This window comes from Beta vulgaris, chromosome 2 (genome assembly GCF_026745355.1).
Source record: "Beta vulgaris subsp. vulgaris cultivar EL10 chromosome 2, EL10.2, whole genome shotgun sequence".
Classification (NCBI taxonomy): Eukaryota; Viridiplantae; Streptophyta; class Magnoliopsida; order Caryophyllales; family Amaranthaceae; genus Beta; species Beta vulgaris.
This window is the reverse complement of record NC_079203.1, coordinates 14,313,259-14,338,276: the sequence shown is the minus strand read 5'-3', so window position 1 is coordinate 14,338,276 and position 25,018 is coordinate 14,313,259. Positions and strand designations below refer to the sequence as shown.

General features: G+C 35.9%; 1 protein-coding gene across 6 annotated transcripts; it reads right to left on the bottom strand.

Moving 5' to 3' along the window:
* Positions 1 to 362: 362 nt before the first annotated feature.
* Positions 363 to 24,955, bottom strand: LOC104885159 (uncharacterized). Of its 6 annotated transcripts, none has more exons than XM_048638464.2 (8): positions 24,809 to 24,935; positions 24,607 to 24,641; positions 24,230 to 24,323; positions 21,906 to 22,023; positions 21,144 to 21,223; positions 20,946 to 21,058; positions 20,011 to 20,244; positions 363 to 642 (listed from the first exon to the last, which is right to left on the bottom strand). In XM_048638464.2, exons 1-7 carry the CDS (start codon positions 24,860 to 24,862, stop codon positions 20,184 to 20,186), a joined length of 555 nt encoding a protein of 184 aa, XP_048494421.1. In that variant the 5' UTR covers positions 24,863 to 24,935; the 3' UTR covers positions 363 to 642; positions 20,011 to 20,183. The 6 variants fall into 6 exon arrangements, 5 of the variants coding, with proteins under 5 accessions (XP_048494421.1, XP_048494420.1, XP_057248491.1 ...); XM_048638463.2 differs by lacking the exon at positions 363 to 642 and adding an exon at positions 18,173 to 18,704; XM_057392508.1 differs by lacking the exon at positions 363 to 642 and adding an exon at positions 18,173 to 18,704 and having other exon boundaries at positions 24,607 to 24,638; positions 24,809 to 24,929.
* Between the last annotated feature and the right edge of the window lie 63 nt (positions 24,956 to 25,018).

Here is a 25,018-nt window from a genome sequence, read left to right as displayed (position 1 = left end):
AAAAGGCAATTTGCGTCAGATGTGAGGCGCCTATTTGCGTTGGACTATGGTGCGACGCCGAAGCCCTCGACGCAAATGACTCAGAAACGATCTGCGTCGTATGCGGAAACGACGCAGATGGTTCATCTATTTGCGTCGCACCTTTATACGGTACGACGCAAGTGGTTCTCCCCAGCCCAACATAGAGCACAGAGGGTAATGTGCGTCGCACATTACCTAGGGTGCGACGCAGATAAGTAATTTGCGTCGCACCTTGGGCTACGTGTGACGCAAATTTCAATTTTTTTAATAATGAAAATTTTTTTTTAGGAAAAAAAATTAATTTTATGAACAGAATGAGGCTCTATGCAAACGCAATCATAGATTTGTAATAATAAATTACAGAAAATAAAGAAAAAGAGATAAATTACAACTCCACAACAATATTGTGTTGATTCTGCACATAATTTATTACTGTTACTATCAAAAAATGTATTACAAACTAATCGAATGAGAGGAAAAAATATGTAAAATAAATACAAATAAATTACATTTTGCAGTAAAAAAAGATGTAAAAGCAAAACTGAATCTAGAATCATGAGAAATAATCTTGAAGAGGAAGAAGGCTTCGAGAACATGGCTTCGATAACAAGGCTTCGAGATCTGAAAACGAAAAAAAGGAATTTCAGAAGAGAAAATTTAAAAGAAAATCCTAAATCTGAAAAATAAACCCTAAACTAGGATAAATACCATAAAAAAAACAAAAAAATCAGATTTAAGAAAAACGAAATAAAAAACTTAAATATTCAGATCTAACATACAAAAAAACGAAATTAAAAAAATAAACCTAAAAAAACAAAATCAGATCTAACATACAAGAATGAAATTGTACTAAATATATTTTAAAAAAACCTAAATCACCAAAATCAGAGCGAGGAATTCGGACTCGTCGGCGAAAAAAGGATGTTGAAGATTCGATGCTTGTCGGGTCTTCGATGCTGAAGATTCGCTCGCCGTAATTACAGTTGAGTGAGGGAGAAATTAAACGGCTGAAGATTCGATGCTGAGAGATGATGAGAGTTGATGATGATGAGATTTGAGAGAAATTAAACGGCTGAAATATGATGAAACGGTCGCCGGAATTACAGTTGAGTGAGGGAGAAGGAGAGGGAGAGAGGGGGAGAGAGAGAGGGAGGGGGAGAGAGAGAGAGAGAGAGAGGGAGAGAGAGAGATGAAACGGCTGAAACGGCTGGAGATGACTGAGGAATTAGGTTAAGTGAGGGAGAGGGAGAGATCTGATGAAACGGCTGGAGATGAGTGAGGAATTAGGTTAAGTGACGCGGCGTGTTTTTGAAATAAAATTGGGCTATTCAGAATCTGCGTCGCACCCATTCCCTTGTGCGACGCACATTAGTCTCGCTTAATTCCCACTACACGCAGCATTTTGCATCGCATCAAAGTACCATGCGACGCAAAACCCTAATATGCGTCATACCAATGTAGCATGCGACGCATATTGCTCGTGTTCTGGTATTGTTTTTGTTGTTTAGCGTCATACACTGATTGTCATGCGATGCAAATAGGTGTTTTGCGTCACTTCCGTGTCTGTGCGACGCAAATAAGGAGACGCAAATCGTCCTTTTTCTACTAGTGTTAGTTGAGGGCTCTTTGATGTAGTTTAGTGGATTTTGTATTTTTCATATTATATTTAGTCGAGTATGCTGGCATATTTCGTCGCAACAACTCAATTAGTAACCAGGATATGAAGAACTTAGGCGTATTTCGTCTCAAAGTTCAACTGTGGTTTTTGGATTCTCTCCTAAATCTGTAACTCAGAAGAATTAACTCACAAATAGACTCTACCTTTATTATTATGGTCGAAACTTATATTTATAGTACAAGTTTCCTAAACCGACTAAAACTAGTAAAGCTTAAAGATAACAACTAACAAACTTATCTATTTTTATCTTAAGGATAAAGACAAATAACAACCTAAAAACTATCTATATCACACGCCTAGTATAATAAATAAGACTCAATGATAAGGAATTAAACTCCTAAGTATAATAGGATTCCTTTATCACTTAAACACTTAATTAAAATAAAACTGAAACTATAAATTAAAACCCTAATTTACATAGAATTCTAACAAAACTAGAACTCTACATAAATACTACTTCTATTTCATATCATACTCCCCCTTTAGAAATACACTTGTCCAAAAGTTTTAATCTTCGAAACATGGTACTAAATCACATGAAGGAAATGTTGCACATATGCCATCTCCTAGCAACACCTTGAATGTTTCATAGCCTATCTTTTCAACAATTTCAAATGGTCCATCATCCATAGGCTCTCCATTCTTGTGGTTCACATGAAGTCTTTGAGGAGCAAGGGACAACCATACTTTGTCTCCTAATCCCAACTTAGTGCCTTGGCGTAGTTGCAGGACTTGTTGTCTACCTTCTTTCTTGTTATGTGCCGTTTTGAGTACTTCATGATGACACGAACTTATGCACACATGAGCGCCATCTTGTTTCTCCTTCTCCCTACATGGCGTGGCAACATCTATGGGTGGGGTACGCCTTGCTTTAGGTGGCAAAGATTGCAAAATCAGTCGTTTATCACCCATTAAAAACGAATAGGCATTAGTTTTGCCATTATGCATCACATGTCTATCACTTTGCCATGGGAGCCCTAGCAATAATGAGCATGCAGTCATGGGCAAGGAATCACACCATAGTTGATCCATGTATTCACCTACACGGAAGCCAACTAATGCTTGTTTACGTACCCATATACCATCATCATTCAACCAGCTTAGTTTATAGGGATGTGGATGCTTGCGTGTTTGGAGATTCAATGATTCAGCCATAGACAAATCAAACACGTTAGTACCTGAACCACTATCTATGATAAAAGGACAAACTTTACCCTGGATGATACAATTCGAGTGGAATAAGTTTGTGTGTTGATCATCCATAGGTTCATCATGGCTGGAAGATAACAAAGAGCGACGAATTAGCAGAGTAGGATGCTCTTGTTCTGGGGCACAAATAGGTTGGTTGGACCAGAAGTCCCCATCATCCAAAGGTGGATCAGTGGCAAGAGGGGTGTGTAAGTCTTCGGCCAAATAGAGCACCAATTCCTCCCGAGTGGTGAGAGTAGTATTGGGGCAATTTCGAGCAATATGACCGAGGCATTAGCAACAAAAACATTGAGGTTTCTTTCCCCTAAGGGGGGCACTAGCAGACATAATAGTAGAGGTAGGGGACGGGGCGGCCTCTTTAGTTGGAGCACTCGGCAATTCAGTCGAAGGGTTTGGAGGAGTGCTCGAAGTGTCAGTCAAAACCGTGGGTGCAACCCATGGAGTACGCTTGAAGCGATCATCGTGTTGTTGACGTTCAATCTTGGAAGCCAGGATGCAAACATCATCAAAGTGACATACTGCTGCAATTCAACTATATTGGCGATTGATTTATTCAGACCAACAAGAAAGCGAGCGTTTTTTTGTTCGTCCTCTTCTTGAATGTCACACACCATATGTAGTCTTTCAATCTCCTTAATGTATTGCTCAACGCTCAAAGTTGTTTGCGCAAAGATATTAGGCGCACAAAAAGCTCTTGGTGGTAGGTGCGAGGCACAAAACGTTTGCGCATCTTAGCCTTGAGAGACGACTAAAAATCAATGGGAAGTTTGACCTCTCGTGCACGTCTGGTACGCGTAGATTCATACCATAGGGATGCATATTTTGTGAGCTTTAGGATGGCATAGGAGAACTGAGAGCCATCACTCAAGTTCTTTTGGTCAAAGAACCTATCCATCCGGCTTTCCCACTCCAAATATGTTTCTGGGTTGAGGTCCCCATCAAAGGAAGGCAAGTCAGCCAATCGTAAGTCATCATCATGTCGAGGTTGGTGTGGAGGTGGACGTGCGAAGTTGATATCACGTTCAACGTGATTAACCTTCGTGATTCGAGTTTGTGGTTAGTAGCCTGGAGGGCGGCGAGCATGTCTGACTGAGTGTCGGGCATGGTTGGCGGAAGTGAACTAGTAGTGTGCGAGCAAGGTTGGCCAGGTGTGCGGGCGAGGGGAAAGGCGCGCACGAAGTTGGCTAGGCGGTGTGTGCGAGCGTTGGTTGAGTCGCGCACGAAGTCGGTTGGCGATGTCGGTTGGCAGGCGAGGCTAACTAGTGTGACGAGAGGGGTGCATGAGGCTCGCTGACGAGGTAGCAGGGTGATGTGTGCACTGTGCGAGGGCGTTGGCCAGGCGTGCGGACGAGCTGGCATGGGCGTGGGTTGGCGAGGCAGCAGCCACACCACTTGATGTGATTCTTGATGTAAGATTCATTTAGTTGAGGGCTCTTTGATGTAGTTTAGTGAATTTTGTATTTTTAATATTATATTTAGTCGAGTATGCTGGCGTATTTCGTCGCAACAACTGAATTAGTAACCGGGATATGAAGAACTTAGGCGTATTTCGTCTCAAAGTTCAACTGGGGTTTTTGGATTCTCTCCTAAATTTGTAACTCACAAGAATTAACTAACAAATAAACTCTACCTTAATTATTATGGTCGAAACTTATATTTATAGTATAAGTTTCCTAAACCGACTAAAACTAGTAAAGCTTAAAGATAACAACTAACAAACTTATCTATCATTATCTTAAGGATAACGACAAATAACAACCTAAAAACTATCTATATCACACGCCTAGTATATGAAATAAGACTCAATGATAAGGAATTAGACTCCTAAGTATAATAGGATTCCTTTATTACTTAAACACTTAATTAAAATAAAACTAAAACTATAAATTAAAACCCTAATTTACATAGAATTCTAACAGAACTAGAACTCTACATAAATACTACTATTTCATATCATGGACATCCATAGAACTTTGAACCAAGATTAGGCCCATTCTTAACCGTTCGCACTACCGCATCATTCCCACAATTACACTTCACTTTTGGTTGGGAAATAAAGCCTTCGTGAATCCGTAGAACTTCCAGAGCTGGAGGAATTTTGTTTTCTCCCAGTCATGGCGTGATGGTGAAAGAGATTTCGGGAAGAAGATGATGCAGAAAAGAAAAGGAGGTCTGCTGAAGAAGATGAAGACTTAGGGCTTTTAACAGGTTTTAAAAAAAGGAAAAATAAAAACCACAACGACTTTTGACACATCAGCATTTAACTTGCTATTACCAACTGTTGCAGGTAGCATTTATTTTTGACCCAATAAAGTTTTAAGTAATTGTAAGGTGTACTTAATCTAAGATAATCCAAATATTGGTTTGATTTAAGAATGCCCTACAAAGGTTTACTTATTCCAAACAATTTTTCCTTCAACTTATCTTTTAAAAAAAGTGTATATAGAACTGAACAACGATACAAGAAGAATATTTAACAATTTAGTTCAAGATCATATGATTTGTTGAACCCTAGTTTTGATAATGACAAAGAAACAAAGATGCAAACTAGTTGTGAACTAATGAGTTATTTAAGTGTATGGTGTTTAAGGTATCAATGAAAGGAACTGGGAGAATACGAAGTCAAGGAAGAAGTCAAGAGAGGATTCCAAAGGCTAAGTAAAGAAGTTTCTATGTTGATACTGGAGCAAGCATTGGATCAAGAAGAATATAAGTTAGGTGTTTTATTTTCTAGTTCCAATGTAAAGGAACAAAGAAAGAATGGTAAGGAACAGTGGCAGTCTATTTGAGAATGAGAGTTTGTTCCTTTGTAAGGAACAAACTAAGTGGCACTAAACGAATATGTTAAAGGAACTTAGTTAATAAAAGGAACTAGACTTAGGCGTGCAACAATATAACGGTTAAAAATATATTTGAGTAAGTCATGCCTAAATTATAAGAAATTAGTTATATCTAATTTCAAATGATAAAATCAGTTTTAAAAAGAAAATCTGTTTAGAAAAGATTTTATTTTTCGGAAAATAAGAAAATAAATATCCGGTTTTAGAAAGATTTTTTTAAAGATATTATTTTCTTAAAGATTAAAATTCAGATTTAAAGATAAAAAGAGTTTTATAAAACTGATTTTCGGATAAGCTCAAGGAACTCCTATTATTAGGAGTAATGGCTATTTATCCACGTTCATTATAGTTCATGGGATCATGGGACATGATGTAAACGTGTTCCTTAGGGGAAGGAACATCATGGGTAATGGATTAAACTGTACTCTAATTAATATCCCACGTTCTTCATGATTAACACTATAAATATAGAAGTCTAGATAAGTTCCAAATTGGTCTGACTAAGTAATTAAGTGAGTTTAACTTATTAAGTGTCAGTGCCTTCATTCTCTCATAATAGCCATTTGTTCTTTGCCTTCTTACTCTAATTCCACTAAGCTTATTTCGATCAATTGTATTTTGGTTTTTGGGGTAAGGGAACTTTGAGTGAAGTTCTGTAAGAGAAAGGCTTTGAGTGAAGCTTGTATGTGTGAGAAAACTTCGAGTGAAGTTGAGAGGAACTGCTTTTAGGGAACAGTGGCAGGAACTTGAGTTTAGGAACTCAAGGTGGCTCGAGTTAGAATTAGGTTGTAACAGAGTTGTTTGGCCTAATTAGTGAAAGTGTTGAGTTTAAAATCCCTAGTGGTCGAGGTTGTTTCTTCTTGTTGGGCCCAAGAAGTTTTTCCTCGTAAAAATCCCTTGTGTTCCTTTAGCTTGTTTATTCGTTTAAGTTTTAATTTCCGCAAAAAGTTACGTTTATTTCTACACCTACAATTCACCCCCCCTCTTGTAGTGTTCCTAGGGAAATAACAATTGGTATCAGAGCTAGAACTCACGTAAGATAGGAAACCCTATTGAGAAAAGATCCAAGGAACAATGAATACCACCGAGAAACTTGAAGAAGGTTATTCCACTCAAAGGCCTCCTATGTTCAATGGGAAGTACTACAACTATTGGAAGAACCGCATGGAGATATTCATCAAGGCTGAAAACTATCAGGTATGGAGAGTCATTGAAGTTGGTGATTTCGAAGTCACAACTACAAATGACAAAAATGAGGTAACTCTTAAACCCCTCTCTGATTATGACAAATCTGATTTTGAAAAAATGGAAGTAAATGCCATGGCTATTAAATTTGCATTGTGGACTTGGACCCCATGAACATAATAGGATCATGGGATGCAAATCCGCAAAGCAAATATGGGATTTACTAGAAGTAACCCACGAAGGAACTAATGAAGTTAAAAGATCGAAAATTGATTTACTTATGAATCAATATGAACTGTTCTGCATGAAATCCAAAGAAAGCATCCGAGACATGTTTACTCGTTTTACTAACATTATAATGAGTTGGCTTCTCTTGGAAAGTTTATTTCATCTGAGGAACAGGTTCGAAAGGTTCTTAGGAGTCTTCCTAAGGACAGATGGATGGCTAAAGTCACGCTCTTCAAGAAACAAAAGACTTCACTAAGTTCAACTTAGAACAGCTGGCAGGGTCACTTATGACTCATGAGCTTCACCTTGATACTGAATATGGTGAAAGCTCCAAATCAAAATCAATTGCTCTCAAAGCAGATGATGAAGATGATTCGGACTCTGAAGAAGAAGAAGCAGCCCTCATGGTTCGAAAATTTCGAAAGATGTACAGGAACATGAAGAATGGAAACTTCAAAGGTAAAACTAAGAAATTTTCTAACAAAGCTGCTTGTCATAAATGTGGAAGTACAGATCACTTCATCAAGAATGTCCTCTTTGGGAAAAGACAAAACCAAAGAAAGGAACAAGGAACGCTTTGCTGAAAGGAACAAAGAATCAAAAGCACCTTTCTCTAAGGCAAATGTGCGCAAAGCTATGATAGCTGCTTGGGGAGATTCAGAGACGGAAGAAGAAGAGGAACAACCAACTGAAGAAACAGCAAACCTTTGCCTCATGGCAAACATGACGAAAAAGAAGATGAAGAAAAATTGAGGTAAGTCAACATGGACTTGAGTCAGAACTAGATGGTAAAACTAGGACTGAAATATATGATCTTCTTTATGATGCAATTCTTGAATGTAGAGATGAACGTGAAAAACGTGAACAAACGGAACAAGCCTTAAAGTTTGCAAGGAACACATAGAATGGCTTAAGAAAATGAGAACTGATGTCGAAACTAGATTTTTGATTTTTTGATAAAAACTTAAAAATCAAAGAATGTTATGAAGTTTGAAAAATGAAAATTATCTAATTAATTTAGAGATTTCACACTTGAAGGAATTTGTCCCTGTTCTGAGTTCCTTTGATATAAGATCAACCCCTTTGAAAGGATACAGATCTGAGATTGAAAAAATAAATAAGAGAAAAATTATTTTAAAGGAACAGATCTGTAATCTTAAAAAGGAACTGGTTGTCGCAAGGAACAGAGGCAAAATCATGAAAGTTCCTAAGTGGATTGAGAAACCACAGACCAAAGGAAGGAAGGTCTTGGTTTTGAAAACTACAAGAAAAGGAACAAGACAAAGAAATATGTTGATCTACCTAGTGATAATTCTGTATGTATTGTGGCAAGGTAGGTCATTACATAAATCAATGTCAATAAAATCTGAGATGATTGGGAAAAAGTGACAATAAGTAAGAAAAAATGGGTTGTCAAAACAAATCCTAGTCAAGAACAGGAACCCACGAAAATGGGGTTCCTTCAACTAACAACTAGTTGATTTTTGCAGGTTGGAGTGAGGGGAACAACACTTGGTATCTCGATAGTGGTTGTTCCAAGCACATGACAGGAGACAAAACGAAGTTTCTCTCACTCACAACCTATGAAGGTGGAGTGTAACATTTGGTGATAATAAGAAAGGTAACATTGTTGCTATGGGTAAGGTCGGTAAGTCACCATTACACTCCATTGAAAATGTATTTTTAGTTGAAGGTCTAAAACATAATCTATTAAGCATTTCTCAATTCTGTGACAAAGGAAATACTGTAAAATTTGATAAAGAAAAATGCTTAATCATCAACATTAAAACTAAGAAGGTTATTGTAAGGAACAAGGAAAGGGAACACATACATTGTGGATCTAGACCTTGTTCCTCAAATCAATTTAACTTGTCTTAGTGTTATTGAAGATGATTCACTTCTATGGCACAAGCGTCTAGGACATGCTAGCTTTTCATTACTTGAGAAACTTAGATCAAAAGACTTGTTTTAGGATTACCATCCATAAAATTTCATATTGATCAAGTTTGTGATGCATGTGCACGAGGTAAACAAGTAAGATCCTCTTTCAAATCTAAAACGATTGTAAGTACCACTAAACCATTAGAGTTAATTCATATGGACTTATGTGGACCCATGAGAATTCAAAGCAGAAGTGGAAAGAGGTATGTACTTGTGATTGTAGATGACTACTCTAGGTACACTTGGGTTATTTTTCTCCTAGTAAAGATGAAACTTATGATGAGTTCCTTGTCTTTGCTAAAAGAGTTCAAAACCTAAGTGGACATAAAATAATGCACATTAGATCAGATCATGGCAAGGAATTCGAAAATTATAAATTTGATGACCTAAGCAGAGATAATGGCCTAGATCATAATTTTTCTGCCCCTAGAACACCACAACAAAATGGTGTTGTAGAAAGGAAAAATAGAACTTTGGAGGAAATGTCTAGAACCATGTTAATTGCTAGTGAACTTCCAAGGAACTTTTGGGCTGAAGCTGTTAATACTGCTTGTCACATAATTAATCGTGCCATGATGAGACCTATCATTAATAAAACTCCTTATGAACTTTACTTTGGAAAGAAACCAAATATCACCTATTTTAGAACATTTGGTGCAAATGTTATGTGCATAATAATGGAAAAGATAATCTTGGAAAATTTGATGCAAGGAGTGATGAAGCAACATTTTTAGGATACTCCTCACATAGTAAAGCTTATAGAGTATATAACAAAGAACTATGTGTGTTGAAGAAAGCATTCATGTAATCTTTGATGAATCTGACAAAATAATCCAAGCATACAGGTTGATGACTATGAGATAGGGTTAGCACAACCAGTACAAGGAAACGCATTCACAAGAAGAAGAAGAAGTGAAAGAGGAAAGGAACGAGGAATTGAAAATAATGAATCAAATATTTCCTGTTCCTCAAGGAGGAGAAGATGTCTTGTTCCTCAAATGAAGGAACTGAGTCCACCGAGGCTAACAGAGGAACAACTGAGCAGAGTTCCTCATCACTCAAGGAACTCATGAGGAACAACATGTTCCTATAAGAGAGTTTCAACCAAAACCTTGGAGATTACAAAATCACATCCTGTGGAACTCATAATCAGCGACATATCCAAAGGTACGCAAACTAGATCTCAGTTAAGGAACTTTTGTGCATTTCATGCGTTCCTATCAATGATGGAACCAAGAAATCATGAAGAAGCCTTAACTGACTCTGATTGGATTATGCAATGCAAGCTGAATTAAATGAGTTTGAAAGAAACAAGGTATGGCATCTAGTTCCTTCATCTAAAACAAAAAAGTAATTGGCTTAAAATGGGTGTTTAGAAACAAACTAGATGAATATGGAACCATTGTAAGAAACAAAGCTAGACTTGTAGTAAAAGGTTATAACCAACAAGAAGGAATTGATTATGAAGAAACCTTTGCTCCTGTAGCTAGATTAGAAGCCATTAGAATTTAATTGCATTTGCTGCTTACATGGGATTTAAATTATATCAAATGGATGTTAAGTGTGCATTTTTAAATGGCTATCTAAACGAAGATGTATATGTTGAACAACCCCCTGGTTTGAAAATAATAATCTCCCAAATCATGTCTACAAGCTTGATAAAGCTCTTTATGGGTTAAAACAAGCACCTAGATCATGGTATGAGAGATTATCAAGTTCCTTTTAGAAAACATTTAAAAGAGGAAAGGTTGATAAAACCTTGTTCCTAAAATCTAAAGGAACTGATATTTTGCTTGTTCAAATATATGTTGATGACATCATATTCGGAGCTACTAATGAAACATTGTGCAAAGAATTCTCAAGTCTCATGAGCAATGAATTTGAAATGAGTATGATGGGTGAGTTAAATTTCTTTCTTGGACTACAAATCAAACAAACTGAAAAAGGTATAATTGTTCACCAACAAAAATACATAAAGGAACTATTAAAGAAATATGGCCTCGAAAATTCAAAGATAAATCACACTCCTATGGGAACTTCAACTAGATTAGATGAAGACTCCATAGGAACAAGTGTTGATCAAACAAAATATAGAGGAATGATTGGTTCACTTTTGTATCTAACTGCTAGTCGTCCAGACATAGCTTTCAGTGTTGGTTTGTGTGCTAGATTTCAAGCAAATCCAAAGGAGTCTCACCTCACTGCTGTGAAGAGAATTCTTAGATATCTTAAAGGAACAGATGATCTTGGACTCTACTATCCAAGAAGTGATACATTCGAACTAAAAGGATATGCAGATGCAGATTATGCTGGAGATCTTGTAAATAGGAAAAGCACCTCAGGTATGGCACAATTCCTTGGTCATAGTTTAGTTTCTTGGAGTACCAAGAAACAAAACACAGTTGCTTTATCCACTGCTGAAGCAGAATATGTAGCTGCTGCTGCATGTTGCTCTCAAATGCTTTGGATAAAACAACAACTTAGTGACTATGGAATAAACTTTGAATGTGTTCCTATTTATTGTGACAATACAAGTGCTATAAGTATATCTAAAGATCCAGTGCATCATTCTAGAGTAAAGCATATACATATAGACATCACTTTTTAAGAGAAAATGTTGAAAAAGGTTTGATTAAACTTGAGTTTTGTCAAACTGATTATCAGATTGCTGATATCCTAACTAAGCCTTTGCAAAAGATAGATATGAAAAATTAAGGCTTGAGTTAGGTTAATAAAAATTAAGTGATTGTTCCTATGTCATTCCCCCATGTTTGAATCAATTTGAGTGACTTTGTGTGCTAAAAATAATTGTGTTTAATTGCCTAAGACCATTGCAAATTGGAATGTTGCAAAACATAACATGAATCAAAGAAATTAAACAACTCACAAATGTCACATAATACTCCCCTTACTGTTCCTAAGGTCAAGAAACATGCATGTATGAAGGAATTGATATGTAGCATTAGTTGTTCCTATAGCACAAGTTCCTTAGCATTTATTTTCTTTCAAAAATTAAAATTCATAAAAATCCGAAAAATCCGAAAAATCCCAAAAATAAGGGGAACCAGTTTAATTAAATCTTGGTTCTTTATTTTATCTTTTCGTTTTTTTCTTTTTTATTTTATTTTTTTCTTTATTTCTTTCCCGCGTGTCATAATTACTATTACATGCAAAACTTCCTTCTTAATTCATCTAAGAAACCGTGTTCCTCTCAAACGCTTCATCTTCACCAAATCCGAAACCTCATCACACCCTTTGATACTCCATAAAAACCTCCAAACCTTCAAAATCATGGCAAAAACTTCAAGAAACTCCCTTTTCCAACATCAAAAACACCACACTTCAAAAATGGAAATTTCATCTCCAACTAAAACCCTTGAAACCGACATAATTCAAGAAAACCCCATAGAGGAACAGCAATTAGAATCTCCTAGAAGGAGCATGGAGAAGAAAATTATTGGGGAAGAGATGAAGAAGAAACCCCGGAACAATCTCAGGGGGAAGAAGAAGAAATCACCTGTTCCTTCCAAAGGAACTGTTTCTTCGTCTTCCAAGAAAAGGGTCGAACGAAGTGAATCTAGGTATGTTTGGGTTTTTCGTCGATTTAGAATGGGCAATAAAATTGAATTTCAGAATTAACTCCATTCTAAAGGAACAAGGCATGGAATTCTTGTTTGAATTCGCCTTTAAAATGCTCTTGTTCCTCTAGCTATGGATGATTTGTGCAAATTTTGTTAATACTAATGGAACTTGCACAACTGAGTTAGAGGAAAGAAAATAAGGTTTAATCAAGCAACTTTAGCAAAGTATGGGAAGTTCCTTGCAAAGGAACTGATTTGTATTTTAAAAGGAAAGGAAATGTTTTCTTTCCGAATTTTCCTCAAGACAAAATCTTAGAATATTTTGGAGGAACAGCTGGCCAAAACAAACTTAACCATAACCTACTCTCTCCCCTTCACAAAGTACTTTTAACTTGGTTTGGAGAGCACTCATTCCTCGAACTGAAAAGAGGAATGAAGTGGGTCTCTTGGATATGTGTTACATGTTTTGCTTGGACCACCAATACAAATCAACTTCCCTTCCCTCTTCATTCAACATCTTAACTCACTGTATTAAGAATCATTGTGTATTGGTACGGTGCCTTGATAACTTCTTACTTCATCATTTGAAGTAAGACTTACGGTTGGACCACATAGGAGTCAAACAAGGGAACATCTTGAATGAGAAGACCCTAAATGGACTTGGTTGTCTGTCCAAGAAGGTGTTCTCATTCAAGGAGAATGGCTTCCAGTTCCTCAGAAAAAGAAAATGCCTAACTGATTAGAAGAAGATAATGATGTAATCTTGGATAACCCTGTTCCTAACCGGAGGAACCAAACCTAAGAGGCGCAAACACATTGCCATAAGCCTAAACCCTCTGTTCCTTGAGAGTGAGAAAGAGCACTCGTAAAAATTGCTCCGTTCCTGTTCCTTCCAACAGGACTCTCCTTTAGTCCTTTCGGATAATGAGGAACAGGACCCTCACTCTCAAGGAACCACTCCACCCATCTCCCAAACTCTCTGTTCCTTTCACAAAATCCCTCCATTTCACCTCTCCTTCTCTGTTCCTTCAGTTTTGAGCAGTTGAAGGATGAAATAAAAGGCCAAATCCTTTTGCTTCCACCTCCACAACTCTTCCACCCACACCACCATTTCTTCCTCCCATTTATCACCCTTCACCTTCTGTTTCCATTCCGGAACAGATGAGCCTTCCACTCAAACCTCCAGTTCCTTCACAAATCCCCCATCTGCCTCAGTTCCAAGGGTAAGGAACAGGAAATCCGGATGATCTAACTGGGTTAATGAAGTCTGCCTTCCTGCACAACATATGATAAAATTTTAAATCATCTTCATTGGACTTTGGATGCCAAAACTGATACTATGTAAGTCTTATGAAGAATTGAGTGATACGTGGTTGCGCAGACAAAGAAGATGGAACTTATGGCTCGTCCTTGGAGGAGCTGAAGGAACAGGTTGACTCAACATGGGGTGGTGATGAAAAATTGGAGGATGTGGTTGAAGAAGAAGTTGTAGAGGAACACCATTCCCCTTCCCTTTCTTAGTTTTTTTTTGTTGTTCCTGTTTCTTTAATGGAACACAACTTTTGTTTCTTCTTTTTTCTTTTCTTCTTTGTTTTGTTATGGAACAAGTGCTATATAATCAATGACTTTTGCTATATTGTCTATGTTTCTAAATGATTTGCATAATTTCTTCCTTGGAATGGCTAGTATTATGTGATTGATGTTTGAGCAAGTTTACTCTTTGATTTTCTAACTTAACCACAACTGGTGCTTGCATATTGGTCTTAAGGTGATAAATCAATTCATCAATCATGCAGGTCTATTCTTTTTGAGGATGACAAAGGGGGAAAAGGATTTAAGGAACAAACTGTACATAAACCTAAAAAAAATGAAAATTGAAAAAAATTAAAAATGGATAAGGTAAATGAAAAACAAAAATAGGTTAAGGTAAATGAAAAATCAAAATTCAGTTACTCACATAATTGTGTTTTATTTTTCATTTTCTTCTTTATGTTTTTAATTTCATTCACTTATATTATTTGTTATTTTCCTTAGTTTGTACCTTTGTTGTCATCATCAAAAAGGGGGAAATTGTTGAACCCTAGTTTTGATAATGACAAAGAAACAAAGGAACAAACTAAGTAGTGAACTAATGAATTATTTAAGTGTATGGTGTTAAGGTATCAATGCAAGGAACTGGGAGAATACGAAGTCAAGAAGAAGTCAAGAGAGGATTTCAAAGGCTAAGTAAAGAAGTTTCTATGTTGATACTGGAGCAAGCATTGGATCAAGAATAATAGAAGCTAGGCGTTTTATTTTCTAGTTCCAATGTAAAGGAACAAAGAAAGAATGGTAAGGAACTGTGGCAATATTTGAGAATGAGAGTTTGTTCCTTTGTAAGGAACAAACTAGTGGCACTAACAAATATGTTAAAGGAACTAGTAATAAAAGGAACTAGACTTAGGCGTGACTATAACGGTTAAAATATAATGGAGTAAGTCATGCCTAGATTATAGGAAATTAGTTATTTCTAATTTCAAATGATAAAATCAGTTTTAAAAAGAAAATCTGTTTTGAAAAGATTTTATTTTTCGGAAAATAAGAAAATAAATATCCGGTTTTAGAAAGATTTTTTAAAGATATTATTTTCTTAAAGATTAAAATTCAGATTTAAAGATAAAAAGTTTTATAAAACTGATTTTCGGATAAGCTCAAGGAACTCCTATTATTAGGAGTAATGGCTATTTATCCACGTTCATTTATAGTTCATGGGATCATGGGACATGATGTAAACGTGTTCCTTAGGGGAAGGAACATCATGGGTAATGGATTAAACTGTACTCTATTAATCCCACGTTCTTCATGATTAACACTATAAATATAGAAGTCTAGATAAGTTCCAAATTGTGTCTGACTAAGTAATTAAGTGAGTTTAACTTATTAAGTGTCAGTGCCTTCATTCTCTCATAATAGCCATTTGTTCTTTGCCTTCTTACTCTAATTCCACTAAGCTTATTTCGATCAATTGTATTTTGGTTTTTGGGGTAAGGGAACTTTGAGTGAAGTTCTGTAAGAGAGAAGGCTTTGAGTGAAGCTTGTATGTGTGAGAAAACTTCGAGTGAAGTTGAGAGGAACTGCTGTTAAGGGAACAGTGGTTCAGGAACTTGAGTTTAGGAACTCAAGGTGTGGCTCGAGTTAGAATTAGGTTGTAACAAGTTGTTTGGCCTAATTAGTGAAAGTGTTGAGTTTAAAATCCCTAGTGGTCGAGGTTGTTTCTTCTTGTTGGGCCCAAGAAGTTTTTCCTCGTAAAAATCCCTTGTGTTCCTTTAGCTTGTTTATTCGTTTAAGTTTTAATTTCCGCAAAAAGTTACGTTTATTTCTACACCTACAATTCACCCCCCCCTCTTGTAGTGTTCCTAGGGAAATAACATGATTATATATCTAATATATATATATATATATATATATATATAACTTGTATATATATATATATATATATATATATATATATATATATAGGTTTATTTGTAATAAAAAATAATAATTTATTGATATAACATAGAATATATTGTTGTTAAATTCAAACATGCACAAATATAAAAGTAACATCTATCTTGTATTTTTAAAATGTGTTGGTTGAATAGATTTTATCTCTCTTTCAATATATGTTTTTTTTTTTATCATTATATGTTATTATTAGTACTACCTAAATTCATAAACGGACCTTAGAAATAAACAATGTATTCTCTTTACCATGAATAGTATGTCCTCTTTACCATGAACAATATGTTTTTTTATCTAAAAATGTTTTCTTTTATTTTTAATTGTATGTTCATATACTAATGTGTTTTTTTATAAAAAAAACTAATAACAATAATAATAATAATAATGATTATTATTATTATAATGATTATTATTATTATTAATATTATTATTATTATCATTATTATTATTATTATTATTATTATTATTATTATTATTATTATTATTATTAACAGTTATACATAGTAATAAAATGATTGTAATAGTAATACTTGTAATGAAATACAAAGTAATAATAATATTAGTAATAATAATATGTTTTATAAAAGATAAGTTCAAATCAAATAAGTTCAGATCAAATAAGTTCAGATCAGATCAGATAAATTCAGATCAGGTCAGTAAAAATAGGTGAACTAAAAATAGCCTTAGTTTAACTGGATGAATGATTTTGGTAAAATTTGTTGTTATTAAATAAAGATTTTCCAAAATTTAAGTGACTTGATTTTTGAAAAGTTAAAAATTTTAACTTATATTTGATATTAGATACTTCTCAAATACTACTATATCATTTAAGAACCCTAAAATGCTTCTCAAAATATAATGCAAGAGTGGTTTATTTTGGTATTGTAAACTTTATCAGCCAATGTGAGACTTCATAAACTTATCTTGGTAGGTATGACTTTATGAAATAGTCTTTATCCCTTATAAAAAGAATATATGTAATTTATGTTTTGTTTCTCCAACCAATATGGGATGAACTCAACAATCTTTATACCTACTAGTTGTTGGACCACGCATGGTCCTCCAAGGTAGCAAAAATAATTGCGAACAACTAAATGTTCATCATTAGCATAATCCATTTAAGGAAAACAAAGGCATCTAAACTTGGTAGTTAAGAACATAAGCTACGTAGTTATAATTTTAACTTTGGTATTTCTTATTAGCCCTCAACTAAAGTTATCTAAACTATTATGAACTTAGTGGCCTTGTATATGACTTATCTAAACGTATTAGCTATCAACTTAACTTATCTATGATATTTTTTCCTACAATAAGTGAATATAGGGTTCCCCTCAAAAAAAATTGAATATAGGGTGATGAAATTCTTTTTTTGTAGGAGGAAAAAAACTTCCTCGACTCCTTTACGAGATAAATAGAAGTCTATATTTCATATGAAGAAAAATGATAACATAAAATTGGAGGATAGGGAGGCCATGGCCAACTCTACTCCCTTGGATGTTCAACACATGTAATTCATAAAAAATGAACTCGATAGGACAGATGCAATAAAGTTCTCGTACCTCTACTGGCAACTTATAAAGAAAGGGAAAAGAAAGAACAACCTATGACTATATGAGTACCACTTCAATTAGACTTAATAATGTATAACTGTTAGTTTCGGAATGCATTAACTTATGTAAATTTCTCATGTTAAATATACCATATTTTTGTAATTTATTCATAAAAATTGATGACAATTGTTTTATCAAGGGTAATGATGAAACTATATGACTATATGAGTACCACTTCAAGTAGTCTATTTATAAATGAACTTCCATTAAGAGGAAACCCTTAAACTCATTTAATGCATTCGGAAACTAACTATCCAAAATTTGCTAAATGATACCATATATATATATATATATATATTCAAGTTGTTACGTCAGCTACCAGAGAGCAACTACTGAAAACACTATTGGCTATCAACTAATTGTTATATAGAGGCATAATCCAAAAACAAGGAGACAAAAAAGATAAAAGTTATGAATCTCTGGTATGATTAGTCCGTCAACCAATTATTTGTAATGGTGTACGAAAAGTGGTCTACCAAAAAAAACTAATGAAATAGAAAGATATGTGCTTTATCTTATTTACATGGGAGTTCAGCAGATTTCGGTTATTGTAAAAGCTAAGTGATGCTCGTCTGGTTAGTCTTTCCAAGATAGTGCCACTTCTAGACTGAAGTACCAGAGCTCCATTCTCCGCGAAAGTCCATATCAAAAAGTAAATTACAAATTGCTTCCTAGGCAATTTTTCCACCAAAAAAAACTAATGAAATAGAAAGATATGTGCTTTATCTTATTTACATGGGAGTTCAGAAGATTTCGGTTATTGTAAAAGCTACGTGATGCTCGTCTGGTTAGTCTTTCCAATATATTGCCACTTCTAGATTGAAGTACCAGAGCTTCATTCTCCGCGAAAGTCCATATCAAAAAGTAAATTACCAATAGCTTCCTAGTCGATTTTTCCTTGGGATGCTACGTGAGAGCTCCTTGATTACTACAAGACATAATCCAAGTAGAACTAATAATCTAACTCTGGCTTGGAGAGGCATGAAATAATACCGGCAAATTCATGTAAGATTAATTAAATAGCAAACACAAAAATATTGAACATTCTAGACATTCCAAGAACAAGGCTACACATTGCAACAAAAATTTCATGTTTAGTTTTGAATTATATACGTCAAAAAGCAAAAATTGACGTCCATGAAAACCTCTATCATTTCAAGCTTACAATGCAAGTTATGTTCTCGTCTAATTAATGTGATACTAAGCTTAATACGCACATTTCACTCCTAAATCTCTCATATATCACAATGGTGTTCACGTAATTACTCTTTAGTTAAGTGGTTTTTCCAACTGTAATTATTCATGTATTTTTCTATTATTCATATTTATGTAATAAGAAATAAGGTCGAACAACTCTACTTTTCTCTCCAAACTCGACTCTTTCTTTCTCACTTTAATATTCTTATTTTTTTCCCTCCCTTACTCAACCTCTAACACTTCATATCTTCTCCTCAACTCTTCTTTACCTAAGATCTGCTCATCTTCCCTCTTCTAGACTTTTCTCCATCCTTCTCAATATTTCTCCCCTTCCCTTGTATTACCATTACTTTTTTCCAAAAAGAAACTCAAATAACTTTGTCTCAAACTCGCTCTCCATCCTCAAAAGAACAGTGGAAGTGTATCATATAATAAAATGGATATTAAACAGCCATTCCTTGCAACGAGGAGTTTAGACAAGGCAAACTGTTTCTGAAATTATGCTCCTCAAATTACGGGTCACAGCCACAGTAATTGTCAAGCCTTATATACACCTTGTGGTCAAAAATAACTTGAGGACTTATTTTAACATGATTTTGCAAAAGCGCATTTCAAGTAGGTGAATTGTTTTTCTGGGCTTCCACAATTTAATAGAAGCAACATTTATACTCCTTCTGTCCCTTTTTCTTTCAACTTGTTTATTTATTTAACATATAAATAACTAACAGCTAGTACATATTTTACCAAACATCTTTTAATAAGCTAATGCTAACCACTGACTCAAACTCCCTTTAGTACCATCCAGGTCAAACCAGCCAAGTAAACCGGCTAACAGTCAACTCACAAAAACTCACTTAGACAACGGTAGGACACTTGACACTAGGTCCCAAATTTTTCTTTTGTCATCGAGTTAATGCACATGAATACTCAGTAGGAATAAAGATTGCCAACAATTGAGGGTACGCAATGACTTAATGTGTAGCTAGCTCTAAACAAATGCAAGCATTGATTAATGTTAAAGAGGTGAAGAAGCTAACCTTGCAAAGAGAGTCCATGTAAAAATATTTCCGAATTTCAAATCTCAAGTCCATAGGAAGTGAATCTAACATGGCCTCATCATCCATGCCATTCTCTATCCATTCAGATTGGATAGCAAGATCAACACGTGCCTTTAATTCTACTGGTAGTTGGTTGTAGTCTATCTATCCCTTCACTTATCTTTGTCTGGTTCTCTGTTGCTCTTCTCTCTCCTCCATGGACCGAATGCCATGCTGCCAGCATGAAGCCAAAAACTTGAACTTCGTATTATGTCAATAATAGGGTGCTCATCCAAAACGAAATATACACATAACAAGGCTCTTATTGAAGTCCGGATACTCCAGAAATGAAACTATACAGTATGCAATCATAGCAATATTTGCAATATGAAGCAAAATACCTCCGTACGAGTAATCAAATTTGCAAACAAAATGAGGCCATACAAGGTAACAGCAATACTTGTGATGCTCTCTAAAGTAGAAAAGCTTTAATAGAAATTCTGGCCCAAGGAACTTCAACACGATATAAAAGAACTTCAGTTACAGCCAAAGCTTTATGTTGTTCAATTTGGAGTGTTCCCAAGCACAAAGTTAGTAATATTAAGCTACTAAAGCCATTAATATTAAACTACTAAACCTACAATGGAGGTGACATAAGGAAACAGAGCAATAAAAAAAGACAACAGAGCAAAATTAACTAACAAATCAACATTTCCGCACTCAATCCTATCACATAATCAAATCCAAACAAAACCATCGACGAAAAATAAAATTACGCACATATCAACTTCAATCCCAAACCAAACAATCTAAAAACATAATCAGCTATCACTAACATCAAACAGATCTATCAATCACGTAATCTCAATAATCATCTCAAAAAACCATTTCACCTAGAAAAACAGATCAAATTCCAAGGAAGTTGAAGTAATTACAGAAAGAATGAATTGAAGATGGCTTCATGCTTGTGAATGTTGTGGATTGCGGTAGTGATGCTTTTACAATCATATTCCATCACCTTTATCCAATTCTCAAAATGATCGATTTCCTACTCACACATTTACTCACAAAATCAACGAATTGAATTCCAATATAATCTAAAAAATAAAATTTAATGACATTGATTTGCTTACCTTAGTCTCAAAGTTGAAGAGCGAGAATCGTTCAACTATTCCTCTGTTCCCACCGCTTGAATTGCTTCTTGAGCCAAAGCCTAAAACCAAAAAGGAGAGGGAGAAAAATAATGAGAAACAGGAAAAAAAGGAGAGAGACGAAGGAGATTGAGAAAGTGAGAATAGAGGGGAGAGTAGGAGGCACTGGTCGAAAATGAAGGGGAATCATCTAGGTTAAAGAGGACTCAGGAGTGAGGAGGATGAAGATGGAGGGTTGAGAGAAAAACCGGGAGGAAAGAGAAAAGAAGGTGGGCAATATTAGTGTATTCTCTATATATTCACTAATAATAAGTCATAACAAGGAGTAACATGTGGAGGAGGAGTTTAACTCCCACCTCTGATCCCTATGGTCGAGGGATCGATCTTTTACCTAGTGTACTTTCAGATGAAACCCGAAAATGCCTAGAACTTTGAGGTTCAGTTGTTTTCGTCTATATAACCCCACCCAACTCCATCCTACTTTCTTTGTTTCTAAAAATTTACAACACTTTGTTTTTTGGGCTATACATGTATGAACTTTGGCCACATTTTTTTTACTAATCTTTATAATTAAAAAATAAATGTATCAAAGTTGTTCCCTAGCAAACGTGAAACTCAAAAATTCCTTGTTGCTTAATATTGTGAAGTATATATTTTGAAACTAAGGAAGTATGTAGCAATATGCATGCTATTTTTCAACATTGTTTAAGCTTAATATAAGAAATATACAGTAAATGGACTTACTCAAGTCCTCTACTAGACAAAGTTGTAATGTGGGTTGCAGCAGCCACAGCACTTTTAATGACCCAATAAACAGCAGTTGGAAAATGAGATATTGCAGCCTTGACTTCAGGATCTTCAGCTGTAATGTAAAGTGTTGGTAACTCTCCAAAATCAACCATACATTTGATAGTTTCAAGCATGGCTCTAATAAGAACATTAGTGGCTTCAAATTGGTTCTTAAAGCCTCCTTCGTGCTCTACCATCATTGGTAATCTCTTGATAAGCGCCATGGATTTTGCGAGGGAGTTTGAGTAAATTTGAACAAGAAGCCAAATGTCTCCAAAGGTCAATGCAAATGCTGCTAGTGATAACACCACCTTAGCTTCCCATGAAAAGTGTTGCAACATGCTCTGATAGGGTCGTGCTGTGTGCATCAACACCACTCAGCACCTTGCTTGTGATCTACTTTATATTGTTTATGAACTTAAGTATATTCTTATAATTCACAGCTAAATTTCAGATATTTTTGAAATTTCTATAGTTTGTATTATATACCCTTTAGTCTACTATAAGCATGGTACAACGGGTTTGGGAAAAAATGAAAACATAATTCCCAAGGATCTCGCCTCTCTCTAAAAAATTCTCCCTCCAACCCTAAAAACTCTCTCGCCGCACATCGAAAACCCTAGCGGGCTCGACTGTCGCGTGGGCACCGCGGCTCCTCACGCCGGCAGTCGAGCCCCGCCTCTCTCTCTCTATTTTAGGTTTGTCATAGTAGTCTGGGCTAGCTGGTGCCCCCTTCCCCGTCGTCGCTGGAACGCGATGTCCCCCCTCCCGTCGTCGTTAGATTTCCCCCTCCCCCGTCGTCGTTGGTTTTCCCCCTCCCCCGTCGTTGCATCTGCCTGCGTCCCCCTCCCGCCGTCGTTGTCGCTAGGTCTGTTTTCCTCTTTGGCTTGTTGTGCTGGTTCCCCATCCCTTTGTTTCGTGGTTTTCAGTCGAGTCCGGGCATCCCCCTCCCTTTCCCCAGTTTCACGGTTTTCGGTTGGGCCTCCCAATCCCCTTTCCCCCTTTGTTATGTCGGGCCTCCCTATCCCCTTCCCCCCTAGTTCGCGTCGGGTCTCCCTTTCCCCTTCCCCTTGGTTGTTAGTCACCCTAAGTGGGTTCCTAGTATGGTTGTTTATCAGTAGTTTCAAGAAGTTTATCAGTCCGTTTCTTACAAATTCAAGAGTCATTTGGTTGGATAAGGCATGGGGTTTTAGTGCAGTCAAATTTGTGGTCTTTTTGGAATTTGTGTTGTGGATACAGGTGAATCAAGTGGCTTGTGCGAGTGGTCGGGGTGATGCACGTTTTTCATGGTTTGGATCTCTGTTTTCCGGTTTCGCAAACCGGCGAAGTGTTCGGAGCTCACTTTATTTAGCTCTCTTTCTAGCTTGGCATTGATCTTTCTGATCTTTGCCTTGACAAAATCAAATCTGCAGGCGGCACACCAGTTGTATCTGGTGGTTTTCAGCACGCCCACACGACAACGTTTCTACCTTCTATCGGAGAAACCTGCAATACTCTCGAGCGAGAGTATCGAGTCACATAGGACTGTGACTCTTCACGAGATCATGAGCCCAGAATCCCAAGCAATAACAGTTTGCTGGGATTGTTCATGCGGCGAGGTACGACACTCGCCATTGGTTGTTTGCTGTCCGAATCGTGAACGACAATCGTTCCTCTCACCACATTCATCAGCGATCCACGTTTTACCTCCACTATCACTAACTTTGACCAGCGATGCCCTCCGTCATATACGACTCTTTCTCGTTTTCTGTTGGTTTTGTTTTCTATGTATTGTAAGAACTCTTAAAGTTTCGTTAAGTTTGTTTGCTTGTTGTAGATGTAGGTGTATTAGTATTAGGCTGTGATTCCTTTTTTATTTAATATACGATTTCTTGATGTCAAAAAAAAAAAAAAAAAAAAAGCATGGTACAACGGAGTGGTTCAAATGAGTAAAAAGGCAGAGTCAAAGTTTCAAATCAGCAATGAGCCTCGGGTGTAAATTGGTAGCTTGCTCAGGGTACACGTAGTTGTGCGGTGGATTTTCCGGTAAAGTTGAGGCACCTAATGTATGTGAATATCCGAAATGGTTATGACTTATCAGCAATGTAGATGAATTGGCTAATCCTTCGAAAGTTTAAGAAAGCATGCTGTTTCACAATCTATACAAGATATTAAATTTTATATCAAGTAGTACGAAAAATTGGTACATATATAAAACAAAAAAGTTTAGATTAAGATTTAGATTCCTATTAAGAGGTTTAGTTCAGTACATGAATATGGTGAAGAATACATATAATTACCTCACACGATATTCTTTCGACAATGAGTGGCAATTCTGGAACTTCCTCAAAGCCATCAAGGCTAAATTTCGCATTCATGGGTTCCTTTTGTGAACTTCAATACACAAAACAAAAAAACGAAAGTTATTTACCATCCCTAAATGAATTTACGCTTTTGTTTTTTATGCGCAGATAATGATGAAACTCCAAAATTCGAACTATAAGTAAATCTTGGGAAAAACACGAATCCCTAAAAAATCCATGAGAAATTAGTTCTTAATTCTAGCAAATTCGAAAAAGTATCACAAGATCTAAAACAAATAGCAAATAAACCCATAATCTAATTAAAAGAATTGAAATTTCATGGAAATTAAAGATTAGAGATAAAATTGACTAACCCTTGAAATATAAAGCCAATAATCGAAAGCCGCTGCTGAAAAAGGAGGGAGATGGTGTCGATTCAACGGTTTAGCAATGAAAACGAAATGCGAAACGAACCAATGTAGAACCTTATAAATCGTGCAGTAATTTAGCAATTTCAGAGAGAAATTGTTACAAAAATTGAAGATCTAGGGTTTAAAGAGTGAAGAGAAGCCTTACGAGTTGACGAGAATGAATAGCGAGAAGAGATTTCCGAGCTAAGATTGCCGCCATTGATGGTAAAAAGGTGCGAGAAAGCGAGAGAGGAGAGATGAGAGAAGAGGATGCAGAGAACACGGGGCAACAAAAGGCAGCATAGCAATTCTAACAAAGTGGAGGGGTAAAATAGTCATCTCACTGTTACTAAACAAAAAAAATGTCATGCTATCA

What these genes read in the sequence shown, in the direction of transcription:
- LOC104885159 (XM_048638464.2), bottom strand. Translation starts at nt 24,862, where the DNA reads ATGGCGGCAATCTTAGCTCGGAAATCTCTTCTCGCTATTCATTCTCGT. An exon ending in ATTGGCTTTATATTTCAAGG is followed by an intron (nt 24,324 to 24,606) that starts GTTAGTCAATTT and finishes TGTGTATTGAAG; the next exon opens with TTCACAAAAGGAACCCATGA. An exon ending in TCGAAAGAATATCGTGTGAG is followed by an intron (nt 22,024 to 24,229) that starts GTAATTATATGT and finishes TTTACATTACAG; the next exon opens with CTGAAGATCCTGAAGTCAAG.